The 19,292-nt window shown below is 41.5% G+C and overlaps 1 protein-coding gene across 1 annotated transcript in view; it reads right to left on the bottom strand.

Annotated features, from left to right (window-relative positions):
- TNFAIP3 (TNF alpha induced protein 3) overlaps positions 1 to 18,201 on the bottom strand; it is a 31,792-nt gene extending 13,591 nt beyond the window's left edge. The window contains exons 1-4 of the mRNA XM_088453075.1: positions 17,920 to 18,201; positions 8,729 to 9,030; positions 1,578 to 1,768; positions 210 to 357 (exon numbers count right to left, since the gene is read on the bottom strand). Of these exons, the coding sequence (XP_088309201.1) occupies positions 210 to 357; positions 1,578 to 1,768; positions 8,729 to 9,026 (637 nt within the window). The 5' untranslated portion in view covers positions 9,027 to 9,030; positions 17,920 to 18,201. The remainder of the gene's footprint in view (positions 1 to 209; positions 358 to 1,577; positions 1,769 to 8,728; positions 9,031 to 17,919) is intronic.
- Between the last annotated feature and the right edge of the window lie 1,091 nt (positions 18,202 to 19,292).

Genomic DNA, 19,292 nt, shown 5'->3' with positions numbered 1-19,292 from the left:
ATCTTGTGAGTGAAGTTATAGTGAAGTTAATCTTGTAAATGCCACCCCAAAGCAAATTATTACTAATCATTTAGGTTTACCTCTGTTAACAGCCCAAAATAAGTTAAAATATGGATTAATTAAAAAAACAAATAAAACGTCAAGGGTATAAAAAGGCTATCTTTTCTGTGATTGCAGCTAAAATAATTTTATACTAGCTATATATTCACCTGCAAGTACAATAATTGGTCTCCGAAGGATGTTAACCAGGACAAATATGTGTATCTCTTCAAGGCACTTATACTGGAGCCCACTTTGGCCTACTGAGGTTTCTGTAGAGGCCATATTGACAAGGTGTTCCCATTCTTCATCCCAATTCTATGGATCAAAGTGATTTCAAATATAATTGCTTGAGCAAATACTATGACTTGTTACTTACATAATAAAAATGTTGCTTATGAAGCCTGAAGCCCACAAACAGGCACACAGAAGACATCTGAATTAGTAATTAAATATATAATATACTCAGTTAGGATCTAGAGAAGGAAATACAGATCTTTTACTCTCCAAAAGGAGAAACATACCAGATTCATGAATTTATTTGTTTGGCTCCTCATGGTATAAATGAGGTGATATTATATCCTTCCTTATACCCCCTTTACACGACATAAACATCCTGGATTGATGCATGTGAACGCAAATCAACCCAGGATTTTTGTCGGTGTAAACGGATCAATCTGGGTCCAGTGACCCGGGGATCCAACGCAGCTAGCTCACAGGGTTGAGCATGGGTCGTCCCGTACTACCTTGCAGTGTAAACGGCGCGACCCGGGTCACGATGATCCGGGTCGTGCCGCATGCCGCCTGATTGGCCGGCTTCAGTGGCTCTTGGCTCATCATCTCCACACGTCCACTGCTGGGCCGACCAGAACGGAGCAGCACACCCCACCTGCCCTCCCTGCCTCCGGACCGCTGCAGAGAGAGGTAAGAGGGTAGCGGAGGGGGAGGGAGGGGAAGAAGCACTGCTCAGTGCTGACCCGGGTAGGCACCATGGTGTAAAAGGGGGTCTGTCCCAGGTTTGATCCAGGTTGTAAACGTGTTCCAAATCCCGAGTCAGACCCGGGACTTTGGTATAAAAGTGGTATTAGTAATCACTAGAATTATTGTGGTATTTGGATTTGTTTTTGACCAAGTTTACATAATATCCCATATGTACCTGCTATTTCCAACCGCCTGGAGGCAGAAATTAGCACTAAACTTGTAATCACCAACTGCTGGGTACTAGTGCTCTGTCTGTGGTTAGCAACTTCCTGGAGCCAGGCACTAGAACAATACCTGTATCCACCAACTGCCTGGAAATTAGCGCAGTGGCTAAATCTACCAACAGCTCCAATTGTTATTCTGCTAAATTACATATCAAGCTTTCCCCTACCTCTCAAATTGTACGCTTGTTTGGGCAAACCATTATGCTACATCTACCTGCATAACTACCTTCAACACTCTCATTGTAATTAATTGATTAGCATAGGATAAATTAGATCCCTGGCTAGATTATTCAAGCTTAGTCATTTTTTAATGGAAATGGTTTTATTACTTACCCGTGTGTCATAACGAAGTCCTGTTTGTATAAATTCTGTGGATTTTACAGACTCAAGCTGCCAGCGGAATTTGAAGTTACGTATATCTGTTGTCCTCAGAACATTGTACAAGGTCTTTCTCAGAACTAAATCGGTGTCCTGTACACCCCACATATACATGGATGCGGCATGCATTAAACAGTTCCCATCTCCTATACAGAAGTAATAGAAGAGCAATAGAGTAGAGATTAGAGAACATTGCTTACACTGTTAATGGGCCACACAGTAGTACAGTGGTTAGTACTGCTGCCACACAGCACTGTGGTTTTTGGCCACAAACCAGCAAAAAATATAAGTGTCCCATTCAATACAACCAATAACATGGTGTTAACATAAAACTTTGTAATTTTGTGTCTTATGCAAATAATTTATAGAAAGGGCGATTACAATTTTAATTAATGAACCACCAAAATGCCGCTACACTCTGGGCCTGATGCAGAATTGGACGTGCATGGAATCTAATGCGTGCATTTGTCCACATGCAGAGTTGTACACATCTTGCAATGCGCCTTGCCATAATTTGTACACTTGCTTTTCTACTACTTATCATCAGAAGCGTACACTTACACCAGCCCTATGCCAGGTGCATAAGATAGATCTGCAAAAAGGTGGATTTACGCTTACACCCAATGCATAGCCGGCAGCTGTCTCAACATGCCATTGGTGAACCTTGCATACATAAGAACGCCTTTTCAGTCGTAAGTGTCGATCCAAGCCAATAGCATACGACTTTGCTGCATTCTCTCTGCTCCATAAACATCAGTCCCTTTGTCTTTATTGGCTTTGTCCAAGATTTAAGGGTAAATGTAAGCCTGCGCAATGCAGTCAAATGCAAGCTTCCTGCGAGTCTGGCCGATGTTTAAAAGGGGTAATTATTTAAAAGGCAAAACAAACCTATTTTGTCTTTTACATGATTGCCTCATTAGAACATCAGGCAGACCGCCGGGAAACCTGCCAATTCCTGCATCGCGCAGGTTATTACATTTACCCCTTATAATGTGTGTGAGGCAGGTATGTACTTACTTTCCCTGCTGTAAATAACTGACTAGCATTGCGGGAAGTATTATTTATTGATTGATTTTATATAGCTGCCCACACTGATTAATAACAAAACAGGAAAAAGGAATCTTGGGTGGAGATACCCAAAAACCAGTTTGGTCAAGGTATGTAGTCTTATAAACATATCTTTGTAATTGTTACTTGTACAGTATTGCTTTTGCACAAAACAGCATGCAGCCATCATACCACAATAATAAAAAACCCCAAATAGTTGTGATTCCTTTTTATGGGGAAATTCCGAAGAATAGCTTTGTCTTTAATTAAGAAGCAGAAATACCAACAAAAAATTCTTTTTAATGTCAAAGTTCATCTTTGTCAATAATAAAAACAATTACATTCACAGGTGAATGAATCACAGTCACAGGACAAAAAGTTTTCAGTGACTTAAAACTTAAATATCACTTGTTGTGACATTTTCTCATAATTAAAATCATAAGGTGACACAGAGTGAGTTAATCATTTGCTCCATTACAGAGAGATGGAAGAAAAATATGCAGTTAAACAACTAATAATTTATCTTAACATTTCCTTAACTATGAATAACGACACCGACCACAATGTGGCGTTCAAGAAGGTTAGATTTTTATTTTAAAGTATGGTGGCAGAAGAAAGAACGGCCAGCTATCACTGAGCTCCTCTCATCTTATGCTATGATGACATCAACAACAACTTGTCTGGGCCAATTACTCTTTTACTCTATGGCAAGTGATAGGTATCAGACTCCCATACCAATACACGTACAAGTCTACCTAGCTGGATGGTGTTGCTGACCCCAGTAGCTTGAAATGATCCAACCCAGAATATCAAAGGGGAGCACACCTTAACAATGCAGCAAGGTGCCCAACGGACGGCAGTTCTTTCCCGCCAAGGGAAACCCGACAATCAACGAAAAAGGGGGAGGGAGGGCAGCTTGTAGCAAAAGATGCAGAACAGTTACAGCAACACTTATTTAAAACAATAACTTCACCCAGTAACACAACCCAACGTCTGATTGGCACCTGGACTTCTATAGAAAACTAATAGTTAACCCTATTGAAACCTGCACCTGTCGCCAATCTGCCCGAGCCAGGGGTTTATAGGCCATAGAGCCCTCTGTTATCCTTATCATCTTAAATCACCTTTATTAGAAGGATCAATCCTGATGGTATTCAGGCACTGCATCGTGATCCTCACATTGTAATACACAAGATATAGTGCAAAATAAAAACATGGAAAAAAAAACAATCCAATCCAAATACATGTTCAGATCAGTAATGAAAGAGTTATGGGGAATATGTAAGGTGCTCTCAATCCCATAACAATCACACAATTAATGCAATGTCTCTCCACTTCAGTTCTATTTGTACAGTAATTGGCAATAGCTGAGTCATATAACTTGTATATTCTGAACATCTACAAATGTACAAAATGCATTAAGACAAATACACAACTCTTGAAATTGTCATTAAAATACATGGAATATATACACATCCACAAAACCAATGGGCCCCATACCTCTGCAATGGATTGCCCCAATTCCCCATTTTGCCGAATCCAGGAAATCCAACATTTTGAAATCCTAGATTCACCGATCCTGGACCAAAAACTTATTGGAATCAGCAAGTCAGAAATTTTCAACATGCTGTATTTTTCCGATCTCCTGGCGGATCGCCGATTATCGATGGCCATTGATTGGCGGATCGGACTGACAGAACGGGAATTAGGCCCGCAGATGTTTGGCCCACATACGTTACTGTGAACATGGCAATGAATTTACTTCAGCTCAGTCAGTAGGGAAATGTAACTTCAGAGTCTTTAATGCTAAACAAAACATTAGAAACTTGATAGGCAGCCAGATGATGTGAATAATTGAAATGGGGAGCTGGAGCATAAATAGGTTACATCATGCTGGATAGTACCATAATACAGATGACAATGGGGAGTTATAAACCGCTGCATATTAGACCTTAGGTTGGGATATGAAAAAAAAAACGACTGAGCAAGGTCTGTTAAAAAATATAGTTACCCTATTGATTTATATTCCATAATGTACACTACCCTGAAGAACTTTGCTGATGGCTTTTGACAGTAGAGGATGGTAAGTTTAGCACAACCACACTGTCTGTTCATGAAGCTGACAGGTAAATTTTCCTCCTATTGTAAAATGTAGAACAAAGATCGGATTTGTCATGCCTGTACATTGCACTTGTGCAGTGAATAATCAGCATAAAATTCCCTGTCACTTGGAATTTCCCACTGCTCAGCTATGTGACTAGCAATTGGCTGAAGTCTATTGTATTTTTTTCTGTTCTTTCAACACTGAAGCACACAGGACTTTCCAACAGGGCGGGGCACGGCCCAGCAGGAATGCATAATCACCACGCAAGTCAAATCTGCGCAGCCAATTGATGTCGGGATTTTTTCTCTGTCTTGCTCGTATGAAGTTTCAATTTTTATATGACCAACTATCTTCCTTAATTCTGTCATTCTGATATCTTAAATTACACAAGGGGTAAATCAAACAGAAAATAACTTTGCTGCAAGATATTCAACCTCTCAGACTCTTAAAGTCCTCATTATTCTGGTAGGCTATTTATGTTGCAAATATCCCTGACAACTGTGACTATCAAGGTCAGATTACTCTTTAGTAACTAATACATCAAATTTGTAATATGTATCGTATTCCAAAGTTATGCATGTAATTATAATCTCAAGTGTTTACTCAAACTTTCTTTTTAATTTTTCACAAAAAAACACTGTTACATTAATAATACAGATAATGTGCTATAAATATGCATTGCCTTGGCTGTTAAATACTAAATTTTTATTAAAAAATGCACAACAAAGTCTTTTCAAGGATGGCTTGTCTGAGTGAATCAACACTTTTACATTTTTACTGCTGTATAATTGAGAGTGTCTTGACTTATGGCATTACTGTATGGTATGGCAATTGTACTGTTGCAGAGCAAGGTGCTTTTGTGTGTTTGGTAAAGACTGCAAGTAGAGTGATTGGTGTGAAGTTGCCATGCATTTAGGACCTTTACAAGGGGGAACATTTTAGAGAGGACAAAGATTTTTTTATCTAATCTTAGTCATCCTAATAACAAGTTATTTAATAAATTACCATCAAATATACAGTTTAGAACAAGGGTGGGGAACCTTTTTTCTGCCGAGGGCCATTTTGATATATATAAAATTATTTGCGGGCCTGGTGCAGACCCCTATCCATATGATGTCACAAGGGGCGGGGTCACAATCACTGGTGATTTCAGCAATGCCTGGAGCATCCTGAGGATGCTCCGGGGAGCTGTAAGGGCAGCGGTGTGACCGTCTGAAGCATCCAGACGGCACTGCTGCATAGATTCTGGCTGCATGGTGCCATTCTAGGCACCCTGCTAGCCAGATGAGGCTAGCAGAAAAAAAGCTCAGACCAGAACAAAATTGACTCCAAGGGCCTTATACGGCCCCAGGGCCTGAGGTTCCCCATCCCTGGTTTAGAATGCTAGATGCTGACTCGGACAAAGCGTTTACACAATACTGTTTTTCCAATTGATGTACGTATGTTACATTGTCACATTGCACTGATCTGCGTTCTTTTATGTGAGATGGAGTATTGCTTGTTTACTGGGGACATAGTTGGCATCCCGATGGTCAGGATGCTGGTGGTCAGAATCCCGACAGCAGTCGGAATCCTGGCTTCAGAACCCCAACCACTGTCATCCCGATGGTATCAGGCTTGTGGTTAGGGTAGGGGTTAGCGTTAGGCACTAGAGAGAGGTTACGGTTAGGCCCCAGAGGGGGGAGGGGGGGTTAGGGTGAGGCTGCAGGAACGGTGAGTTAAGGTATTTACCTGCAGGCGTCGGGATTCTGACTGTCGGGATGCCGCTGCCGGCATACCGACTGCCGGGAACTCGTACCCAACTTGTTAACTGTTGTTGGGTTGACTTCATGGGATTTCATTGACAATTATTTGTTTTGTTTAATGACAAAAAAGCTGCATTGTAATGTGTTGTTAATAAGCTGTACATATATGCTTGTCAACAACCGCCATACTGGGAAAACAAACATAAAAACTCTATACAAACGAAGACAATTTTTTAGATAGTTGTGGGGATCATTTACAGCAGACCCGCAACGCTTTCAGACTTATGAAATGACAAACTGGGGTTATAGAGTTGTCTTTCCATGCCAAGCAACCAGATTTATATACCCTCAATGCCATTTACACAAGATGGCTACTATAACAGAAAGATTGAATCCAGTGGCGTAACTTCATCCCAGACGCCCGGAGGCAAGTTATAATTTGGTGCCCCCACGTCACAGCCACTGACATTGTAATGTAGCATTTTGCATGCAGATGCACCCGCAGCCGCACGCAGAATATAGGCATGCCACATATCATTTTAATAGATTGTGTGTCCTGTGCAAATGAGATGCATTTGAAGGGAAATATTTGCATGAAAAGACGTCACACTGACATAAGAAGCCTCTGAGGAGCAGCGACACCAATGAGTAGGGACAGGCTATAGATAGATGGACGCGGCAGCTGATGGTCTAACACGGAGCTCTCCACTAGTGTATGGTGGCTTCTCAGGTGCTGAGAAGAGGTGCCATGTATTGGGCGGGTGTGACGGTACACTCCGGGTACATAGTTACAGCCCTAAGTGGGGTGAATATATTGTGGGTAATGGAGGAGGTGCCCCTTCAGTGCTGGAGCCCAGCGGCAGTCGCCTCCATTGTCTCCCACAGTATTGCCCCTGATTGAATCTCCTGCCTAAGTAATGTGCATTCTGTAAAAAAAGCTACAGATACATTAATGCAGTAAAATACATTAAATACATTTATTACACAAACAAAATAAGAGCAACCATATTTTGAATGGGGTATGAGGAGAGTTTAATGTGTTTAACATTGCGCAGTCATAAGCCCATTACAGTACAGATGGGTCCACATACATCTAGCCTCTTTGCACATTAAACTGCCCTTTTAGTCGCGTCATGCCGTGGCGTGACTCGGTAGCTCCCGAGTATGTTTTCGTGCATCTTTTTACATTCAAACGTGTCTTATTTGCACAATGATGCATCTAGATAGCACAAGAAGCTTCTGCTGAGTAAAATGATATTCAGCATGCCTATGTCCTGTGAGTGACTGTGAGTGTGCAGATACACCCGCAGTCGCACACAGAATATAGACATGCCACATATCATTTTAATCAGCAGAAGCTGCTTGTGCTATCTAGATGCATCAATGTGTGAATAAGATGCATTTGAAGGTAAAAAGACACCCGAGTCACACTGAGCTCCCACGTTGTGTGGCGCGACTTGTAGCGCACAGCGGATAGATGTATGTGGGCACATCTGTAGGCCAATTCTGCTCACACCTCTAGGCTGCAAGCAAAATCAGACTTCTATGAGATTACATGTGTAGCTGCCATAATGTATATTTTCACATATTATCAACAGCATCCTGCAGTTACCTGTCCTACCTTCTTTGGTCATCAGACAGATATGAAAAGGGAGCAGTGGGCGTCCCTATGCTCGGCTATGCTTTGGCTGTGCTTTGGAAGGCATTAGCATAGTTTAGCAACTGTGAACCGTGAGAGAATGCAGTTGCGATTGCATTACCGTCCGTCTCTAAATCAGGCCCATAGCCTTTAACTGGCTACAAAAAATGTCCTCAGCTGTGATCATCGAGAATTGTGACTGCATTATAAGTAATATTATAGGTTTATTTGTAAGCGTAATCATCAGTAACATTGTATGTCAAAAGATAATGCACTTATACTTTGGTTTAGAATACTCCATCATTGACCATCAAACACATTACAAACTCTATTAAATGCATGTATATTTATGCCAGCAGGTATGAGGATTCAGAGTGTGACAGACAATACTATTTCATACCATAAATGACATCATATGCCAAAGAAGCTCCATATACATTAACTTTAGGAATATATGCAAAAAAATATTAAACAGTAACAATTCCTTTCTAGCACATATACTTTATTAATGAAATGTTTTAAGCTACAAAACACCTACAGTAAGGCCATGCCAATATAAAATGTTCCTTACCATTTGTCCTTAAAGGGATGAGTTTCTTCACTTCTCTACATGCATTTAGCTTTTTGTGACTTTCCAATGCAACTTGCATGGTTCTGTCAAAAAGATTCTTTTGCAGGATCTCCCGGAATTTTGTGCAAAACTGACAGATCATGAACAATTCTATAGTGTATCGGTGCATTGTTCTAAAGTGATGGATAATTCCATTGCTGGGCTTGTCTATGTCCTGTGGGGTTCTCTCTCGGATTTTAACAGCCTTCAGCATATTACTCATGTACAAGTCCTGTGGAAGGACCTGTTGCTTTGCCATGTCTCTGTGGAAAAGATCAAGGAACCAAGTCAGCTGTCATCTGTACAGGGATTGCATACCTGGATGTTGCAAACGTAGCTTTTTACATGAAGCACAGCTAGAAAAATCCCCAACCATTACAAAAGCGCTAAGGCAAGTTTCCGAGATTTCACAAATTAAAAAACAAACAAAAAAAAAAGATATAATTAGTCATACAGGTCTGATGTAATTGAAGTATTTAGATAGAAGTAAGTCTATAGGGAAAGTACTATGTGAATTACACAGTTATTGATATGTCAGATAGTCTCACAATTTATTGATTTACAACTACTAAATGAGTGCTGGCAATGTTCACATTAATATCTAGAGGCACCTGTCAAAGATGAGTGATAATGGGCATTTAAAGATTAAATATGCACTAGCCCCACCAGCAAAACATTGTGTTATCTTATATAATGCACTTATGTAAGTGTTAAAATAATTAATAGAAAGTATACAGATGCCTGTGTGAATATAAGCAAGACAGAAAATTATCCCTTTACACATTATTTTACTACAAAATAAGAGTACATTTCTGACATACAGGCATGATTAAATATTACAAAAATGTACTTATTTTATTCAGTTTCTAAGCACAATCTATCTATATATTAGTATATAATTATGTGTTAGAGCCAATCAATAGATAAACTCAAGCAGGGAATACAAAGAACAACATTTATCAGAAGGGGCAAGCTGACACCAACACAGTACAAAATGGACACTAACTTATTTCCAAAGAAACAAGAACTGCTCCAGATGAAGTTAAGCCAAAAGCTTACACACACATAAAACGTTGTCTATCACTACCACATCACACTGGTTTTTATATTGAGGACATCTACTTTGCACCACAATCAAACTATCTCCCTATCTTCTGCTCTGACAGCCTGTTTGTCTATTGTATTCTGTCCTCATCATTCCCCAGTAGAGAAGATAGACACATGGAATTAACTTCTGAAATCTCTACAACATATCAACCCACATATAACAAATCAAGTCAATACCACAAGTCTGTACACTATATACAGTGTCACGCTCCATATGCGAAATTGTGGGGCCCGGTACTGATAAAATAGGAAGGGCTCCCCTAAGGAAGGGGGATGGGGCAGAGGTAGGCGGAGCTACACCAAGGGTGGGACATCAATTGGTGTGTAAACCAGTTTAAAAAGTTTCTATCATATATGAAACTATTCGAGAGAAAACTGCTGTAAATTCACACACACACACAAAACCAGAATCTATACTAAATATAGTAACGTCCTCTCTCTCTCTCTACACATGGTTGGCTTGTGGCCGGCGCCATTTTTGAAATGGCGCCAGCTTGTGTATTAATTTTCCTTGTCTGTTTGTTGGTGCAGCATCGCGGCACTGCCACCCGGGCCCCCCTCTCTCTCCCTTCCTTACCGGCTCGGGAACTCGGCCATGTCCATATCAATTATTGCCTGTTCCTTTGCTGATTGTCTTTTCAACAAAACTTTGGGACCTGAATTCAAGCTATAAATGTATGCTTCAATCCAGGATAAAATAATATCTATAGATTGAATAGAAGGTTTTACTACCACTACGTTTTTCACATGTCATTGACATTGGTACAGTCATGGTGGTTGAATGCTCGGTTTTCTTGGGATCACAGATTCCATTAAAAAATGAACACATCTATGAGAGGAAATTCATTTAGCAGCTATGGTCATGAAGAATGATCAGAATGGTAGCACTTTGGTGGTGTTGATGTTCTGTATTCTACTGTGCTGAGAGCAGGTGAACCTCAAGGAGAATTGAATACAGGCCTGTGATTACCATGCTATATCGATATATGTAAATATAACTGTATTTCTACATTTTACTCTCCTTTTTTTTTTACATCTACATTATGGTAGTGAAAACTAAGATGAAATATTTGCCATATTTGTACCAACTTATGTTTGATTCAAACAAAAGCCTAACAATACGTGGTTAAATTTTCACAACCATCCATATATCGTGTATTAAGCTAAGGTTAAAATATTAACTGCTTTGCTAAATACTAGCAAGTGTTAGACAAAAGGCAAAGAAACAACAACAAGGAGCTGACCCTAATGGTTTTGAAATCCAGTGGTTACACAATCTGAAAACCACACCAACACTAAACACACTCACATTATGTCAGATGAACTGTGGTAACCAATGACTTACACCAGTACTTCTGATGGCACATACTACATCCAACCTGTGCAAGATAATTAATATGTAATAAAATAGTGCATTCAAATCTACGTGTGCAGTCCCTAGTATAAAATTATTCCTAGTGCTTCACTAATTACATGACATAATGGATATATTATTTGTCACAGCAAAACCCCACATCTACTATGTACTATATCAACGGAGTTATCTTCAATCTGGTTTAATAACAACTAGTTGCAGCTCTCCATTTATGAACATACGTTGAACTGATCAATAAATGGTTTACATCACCTTAACAAGGCAGCAGCCCAGGGTTCAATTTCCAGCACATCTGGCCCATGTACATAACATTCAATCAATGTTGAAACATTGGCATCACATTATTAAAGGGAAATCCCATTGCCTGTGTTAGAGGACACTTAGGGGTCTATTTACTAAGCAGTGTTAGGAGACAGAGTGAAAAGTGATATGAAAGTGATAAGGTGCCACCCAATCAGCTCCCAACTGTCATTTTTTAAACACAGCCTTTGAGAGGGCAGTTGGGAGCTGATTGGCTGGCACCTTATCACTTTCTTATCACCTTCCACTCTGTCTCCTAACACTGCTTAGTAAACAGACCCTTAAGCTGGGTACACACTTGAGCGAAGGGCATTCGTTCCGACATCGGAAGGTATACCCTTGAACAGGGAATGCCCATACACACTGGAACGAGTTAACGAACGGCAGAACGATCACTGTTCCGTCCTTCATTAACTTACTACAGGTTGCTAGCGACCTGTGCAGCACATCAAACATAGCGACCATGGGAGCGCGCAATCACCCATAGACACTGAGCGATGTAAGCGATTTGTCTCTAAGAAACAGCAATCTCGGCATGACATCGTTCCAGTGTGTACCCAGCTTTACACATCCTCTTGTGGTGTTTGCCCTGCCGGTGTACAGTGGTAGGAGAATGAACCACTAGTGAATGTCAAAGATAAAAGATAGTCTATGTCAAAGATAAGAAAGTCAAAGGAAAAGAAAACAAAATAAAAGCTACTGGAAAGTAACTTGAAGAATCATGAGGCATATAACTTCTACCAACTGTACCAGCAAACTCTTCACTACATTAACCAGCCAGCACACTACAAATGCGTAAGTCAGAGGGGTAAATAGGTATTTGAAGGCCCCATAGCAAAAAAAGTTTGTAAGGGCCCCTATGTACCACCCAATAGTAAAATATGTATATAACACAAGTAACTCTGACAAGGAAGATGGGCCCCCCATAGCTCTGGGCCCCATAGCAGCTGCACCCTATGGTAGTTACGCCTATGACGTGAGTATGCTACTACTGCAGACACACTTACACAGCATGTAATCTCTCAGTGCCAGAGTAATTTCAGCTAATAAAATGGGGGCACAGAATTACATTACAGTGTAGATAGTGTTCATTCTAGCACCCTGCACCTGTCACAACCCTTGCAGTGCCTCTTTCCTGCATGGGGTGTTACTCTCTGCTCTGGTACTTCTAGCACACTCAGCTGATGCAATAAACTTCTGATATACAGACTAGTGTGTGCTAGAAGCACCAGAGCAGAGAGCGACACCCCAGACAGGAAAGAGGAACTGCACGGGTGGTGACAGGTGCTAGAATGAAGTCTAGATAGATAAGGGGAGGGAGGTACAAACTGGCATACGTATGCCAGTGAGCAATTGGGAGCTGGTATATGATGTGTGCTGGTTGGCCCAAAGATGGTGTATCGTGCTGGGAGCACAAAGCTGGTGCAATAACCTATAATGAATCCCAATGTATTATGTAATGGAAATGTTTAATGTTGCATAAACAGCACACTTATTATGTACAAGACACAAGTTCTAGCACTGTTTTGCTGTCATAGCTAATTTAACTGAAACTGCAGCAATAGTAGATTTATATAAGCAGAGTACATCTTAGTAAACAGCATGATGCTATGGTTGTTCTGCGTTTCAGCTTCCTGTTTTGATGACTATGTATACCCTGTTCATAGTCCCTGCTGCCCTGCTGATATTAACACTAGCAATACGTGTGATATGTATAGAATAACAATTGAAGAGAAAAAACACGTGTTAAATAAGCATGTATCTGATGGTAAACAAAGCAAAGTCTAAGTAAAGAAAGCCTATGTTACATTTAACTGTAAAAACCATATTTTTACTGAACTGCAAGCTACATTTTGTAATTGAACCTAAAGGGTAGCCACTATTTGATAGAAAGATGCCAGGTCACAGTGGCCAAATGCAAGCAAAGCCTGAGTTACTGTAGTTCTCAGCAGGGACGGACTGGGGCTGTACATCACGTTCGCGAAGGGTGTGTGGTTTAGTTTCAAGGGGGGCGTGCTGTGAGTCACGGGGGCCTGGCTTCGCGGCACGCCCCACTCTCTTACCGGGCCACTGCTGACACGGCATCCCTCCACCAGAGCTAATAGTCTGTATTCGGCGGCGTGGAGGGCAAGGGTACTTCTGCCCTCCTTGAACTGGCCCAGAGACCATCAGCCCTTCTGGCAAATGCCAGAAGTGCCAGATGGCCAATCCGGCTTGTGCTACCAACACACCTATGTGACATGAAAGACAAATGTTCAAAATGTCGACATGATCTGGATTTAAAAATTCAGAATGTCGACAATGTCATAATTTTTCACCATTTGACATGTTGACCTCCCATCCATGTCAACATTCTCAATGTCGACATTCATACCATGTCAGCATTCTGGTGTCAACATTCTGAATGTCTACTTTATATACCACACCCTTGTCAAGCAAAGTAATGTGTGGTCATTTGATGAATGAACATTAAGAGATTATGGCAATCATGACGAGTAGAGGCCAAGGACCTGATTCGTAGGTGGATGCAGTTGCAGCTGCGACTTTTTGCAGAGTCGCATCGGCGGTAATATGCAGATACTAAAATTCAGCCTTTCCCGGACTGTGCAGGCCCTGAGAGGCCCACTTTAATGTTTGTGGACAGTGTGACTCTGCCGGTGCTTCTGAACACTCCACCATAGTCACACCATCTTGTCTACCATTGCCACTTGCACCAGCCTATGGCTGAAGCAGTGACTCCTTCTGAACTGCAGCTAATCATGACCTCTGTGGCTGCGGCTCTGTGTTTGGGAATGCGGCGCATTCACTGACCACCTGTGACACTCTCATAACACGGCTTTTTTTGTGCTCACTTCAGCCCACCTACCAGGAACACCAAGGGTTTTGCCTCTCCGGTTCTAATACCAGGGCCTCCATACGCAACAGCGGACTCCGTGTACACTCAGGGGAACGCATGCGCCGTTTGCTTTTCAGGACTTCGCGTATGAGCAGTAGCAAATAATTACTCTATTGCGCAAACATCCACATTGCGTCCAACCCTGAACTAGGCCCTAAATGTGATGTCAAAAGCAAAGACCTGGGTTCTTTGGAACACCAGTAAGAATATTGCACTTGTCAGTAGTTTGCATCAGTTCAAAATTCAAAGTGTTTTTGCAGAAGCACGAAGCACCCAGAAAACGAAAAACCGCTGCAAACAATATCTTGCCCCAATGAGCTCCTGCACAGTAGCAGTAAGATAGGTACACCATTGTGTATAACATCACAGGAATTTAGGGCCTGATTCAGAGATGGATACTAATACGATCGCAGCTTCGTTTTTGTGTGCAACGCAGCTGCAAAAATATGCTGTTTGAAAATATCACCTGAGCGATGATGCACACCTGCGTAAATATCGGTACCATAGACGCACATATGCGGCCATCTTGCTTTTGCGGCAGGTCTGACCAGCCGCAGAATCGGGAGCTCTCTTCTCACGCAGAGGGCTCTCATACTGTGTATGCACTCTCAGTGGCTAATTTATGCACGCCCACGAAACTGCCGTTATGCTGTTTTTCAGCTTATCGCGGAGCTAACAGCCTCACGGCCGGCAGTTAAATTGGGGAATGCCAGTTAGCGTGACTAAACACCCAGCTTTAGGTGCGCTAACTGGCATTTTCCGACTTATAATGATTTTAGTCAGACTTAATAGTGCGATTAATTGAAAAGCTCCAGGAACTCCTACCGCGCGCTATTCAGCATCGTGCTGAATTGAATCACCCCCATTGACAGTGAATCTCAGAAATTCACTGAACTGATTCACTTACTTCTAGCTATAAAGCAGCAATATCGGTATGCTTTAAGTATAATGTCCAAAATGGAAAAAAAAATAGAAAATCTATCAGTTTTTTAATTTTATGGTAGTTACCTGCTACAGAAACAATATATAGGAGCGGTAAATGTCAAAAGCAGTAATTATATACATTTTATTCAATGAGCAATTAACAATTAAACGGAAGACCTAGGTCCATTGTGAAGTGTGACGCCCCAGGAATAACCCAGGACCATCACCTAGGTGTAAAAGGGGGTAAGTACTAAAATCCTAGCTTCAACCCGTGTTCAGTGTCCAGGGTTGTGAATCGGTTCGAAGCATTGGTTTATGTCTGAATGGTTATGCTTGTTCTGCAGGGAATGGTAGCAATTCTCATACTACATTTCAACATTTTCCTAGCTCGCTGTGACATTATCTTTTACAAGATCCATATTTCTTCTATTTACTGTAGTTATTGGAACATACAATAATAAAAGTAACGAAAACAGAACTATCAACATCTTCATACATAGCATACAGAGGTATACATAAGAGAAACAAAACAAATAATTGCCCTTTTGACATTCATCTAATTTGTTTATTCAAGCAGGTGAACTTGTACTCATGAGTTTATGCCATAAGCAAGACAGGCAGAATAAAAAGCCACTGAATAACGTTAAGTACACAGGGACTGCTTCATCATATATCAATAGATGTTAATGCATGAACAACTGTATTCTAGTGAGCTCTGTTCAGCTGTCTGAAAAAATGCAACACTGCATGTTAACGTAGAACACTAAAATGAAGGAAACCACTAAACATACAGCGATAGCCTAGGAATACAAGGTTATGGGGGGTGTCTAAAGCACCGAAAAAGTGACAATGTCACTCAATCATTGTTTTCATTTTCCCTATGGGACCCCCATACTGAGATGACATGCTGGGAACGTGGTGGAGGGCTATGATGTCACAGCCCAGGGTACACTTCCACTCTGACAGAGGACCACAAATCATCAACAACACCCAAGGGCGCATGGTGGGGACCCAGTTAACCCCTTCATCTTGGAGATGGTCTACATCGATGGTCCAACTAATTTTCTAACAGTAATGCTACCAGGCCCAGCGACCAGGAGGAAATCCCTAAATACATCACAACAGTGTTGTTACAGGGATTTTCCGCGACAATGTAGAAATACTTCTTGTTTCATGGTAGTTGTACCTAAGTTGTTTGTATCATTATCCCCTGAATGTAGTGTTGTATATTATGATGACACGTAACAAATAAAGAATGATAATAATAATAATGTTTAACAATGGCAGTCTGTGATAGGGCTCTTCCATTTTTAAAATCTCCTTATGTTGGTTTGCATAAATGTTTAATAAGACACAGAACAATAACAATACACATGAAGCAGACGTTTAAACAGCAACATAATTTAACATATGTTTTATGGATCAGTCTAACTTTGGAAATTAGACAACTTCAAGGCAGGTATAAATATATTAATACCTGTATTAAAGTGAGTGAACATATATTAAATTACTCCTGAGAAATACTCTGTCACATAATCATACTAGGCATAGCATGAGATAAATCAAACCTTTAAAATAGATAAAATGGAGAAGTTGCCCATAGCAACCAATCAGCTTCTGTCATATTTTTGAAATTGTACTTGATAAATGATAGAAGCTGATTGGCTGCTATAAGAAAAAACTTTCAGTAGAGGCTCCTGAATATACATAGGAGTAATGTCACAGTACTGAACATCACACTATAATCAGCGGGCAGTACAAATAGGTTGGGTACGGGATGGCGGCGTTTGGGATCTCTGCAGTCAAAATCCTGCCGCCGGTATTTCGACAGGGTTAGAATACATACACCTGTCGGTAGGTATCCTAACCCACCCCCTCTCCCTACCCTAACACTGCCTCCTCATTGCCGGAACCTAATCTCCCCCTTAGTGCTTAACCCTAACCCTACCACTAACCCTGCTACTTACATTCGGGATGCCAGCGCCGGGATACTGACAGATGTCCGGATTCTGGCCCCGGCATCCCATGTGCCGAAAAATTGACCATATCCCGTAAAAACAAAAGCTCCAATACATCTGCACTGCATGGGTTCTGCACACCAGTAAGCAATACAAACCTTTTCTAATACAAAACTTTATAAACGTACACTGTCACAGCTGATCTTGACTCATTTTAGGCTCGTTCTTACAAAATATTGGAAATTCAAATCCATTGGATAACAGATGAGTCAGCGATAGTTATATAGGAGCTAAAGAATGATCACTGACACTAGGTCGCCCAAGGAAACAGGACAGTCTATAACAAGTGACACACAGTGAAAGCTGGCCTTGCTGAGCATGCTCCCTATGGCACCTATCAGGGATCGCCAAGCTGCACAGGGCGTCTCTATGGGACAGAAAACACATTTTTAACATATAGCTTTTACGTGCAATTACACTTATGCATGCATGCCTTAGTAGGGATTAGTATTTTTACGAATTCCATCCACAAGGCAAGTTCATACGTCTCAAAATACTGCATTGCATATCATAAGGCTACACACCGTCTTACCTGTAAGCTGTGACTTTGTTGCTGGAGGACAGTGAGATGTATGACAGGATGCGGTCAGTGCTGGCAGGATTTCACGGTGAGGGGACACAGAGCTCCATGGGAGAGACCAAACTGTGGAGACCGGTGGTGCACTCCCCGCCGCCGCCTATGGTACCGGTTTCCTAGGGAGAGCTTTGCAGAATGTAGCAGCCGGCTATCTTCCTGACAAGCACAGTCCCCGCTTACCTAGCATTGGGGATTTCCCAGGCCTGGGGACTTTCCCAACATACATGCTGCAAGATGCAGGATCTGCGTTTGTCCAGCAGGGGGACAGGGTAGCGTAATACACTTATTTCACTTCAGGTTTCATTTTGTTTCTGCACACAGTGGGCTTGGGGCCTGATTCACAGATGTCCGCAATGACGATATTTATGCAGATCGAGCGATTGTTTGCCCTTGCGCATGTGTAAGCCGCACTGCTCATGCTCAGCGATTGTTTTGCAACTATGCTAGAGGATTCAATCGCAAAGTGACAGGTTGTCAGCGTTTGGGGGAGGTAACGGGGGTGGCTAGGCAAACGCAGGCGTGTTTGACCGTTGAAATGCACATGCATAAATTAGCCATTGCGATCGCCTTTGCTCTCTGCTTGTCAGGAGAGACGCTGTGTGTGAGACGGGTAAGACTTGCCGCTTATGCAGCATGGCTGCCCGATCTGCGTCGATGTTACCATTGTTTACACTGGTGCGAGACGTCGGAAGGATATGAGATGTCAGCAATGAGCCTCTGTGTTCGGGTAAGTTTTGGAAACAGCATATTTTCACAATTGCAAAGCGTGCAAAATCGCAGCTGTAATTGCATTAGCATAAATCTCTGAATCAGGCCTCTGAGGGGGACAAGAGTATACATCTTTATGCAAACAATGGAATCAGCGTCTTCACATGCACCAGATCAGGTATACGTACACGGGCAGAGTTCGCTAGTGTGTATGGATTGATCCATTCATCGACGGAGCACACCCTCCATAATGTGGACGGTAACCGGGAAGCGTCCATGTAAACCCTTGGAACTGTTCCGTCTCGTGGAAGTGTCATGGAAGCATGTGTTTGGATTGTGAAGCATGTGTGTGCTGGCTTTCGTGCTCGATAGTAGCGTGCAGATCTTTTACACCCTGCATGGGGTTAGTGCAAGTCCATATACTAATGATGACTTTGCATGTAAAAACAGTGGGTGAGATACGCTTCCATATGCATATACACAGATTTTTGTGCTGTTACATATATTTTATTGGTTTAAAAGCATTTCGAAGCACCCATTTTTTTTCATATTTGCTTTGTATTGCCTATTACCCATATACTATTTAGGAGGCTATTTATTAAACATAATTATCTAATTTT

Source organism: Taudactylus pleione, unplaced genomic scaffold, assembly GCF_031769625.1.
Source record: "Taudactylus pleione unplaced genomic scaffold, aTauple2 ptg000006l, whole genome shotgun sequence".
NCBI classification, from domain to species: Eukaryota; Metazoa; Chordata; class Amphibia; order Anura; family Myobatrachidae; genus Taudactylus; species Taudactylus pleione.
The sequence above is the reverse complement of the archived record's forward strand: the minus strand, read 5'-3'. Positions and strand labels throughout refer to the sequence as shown.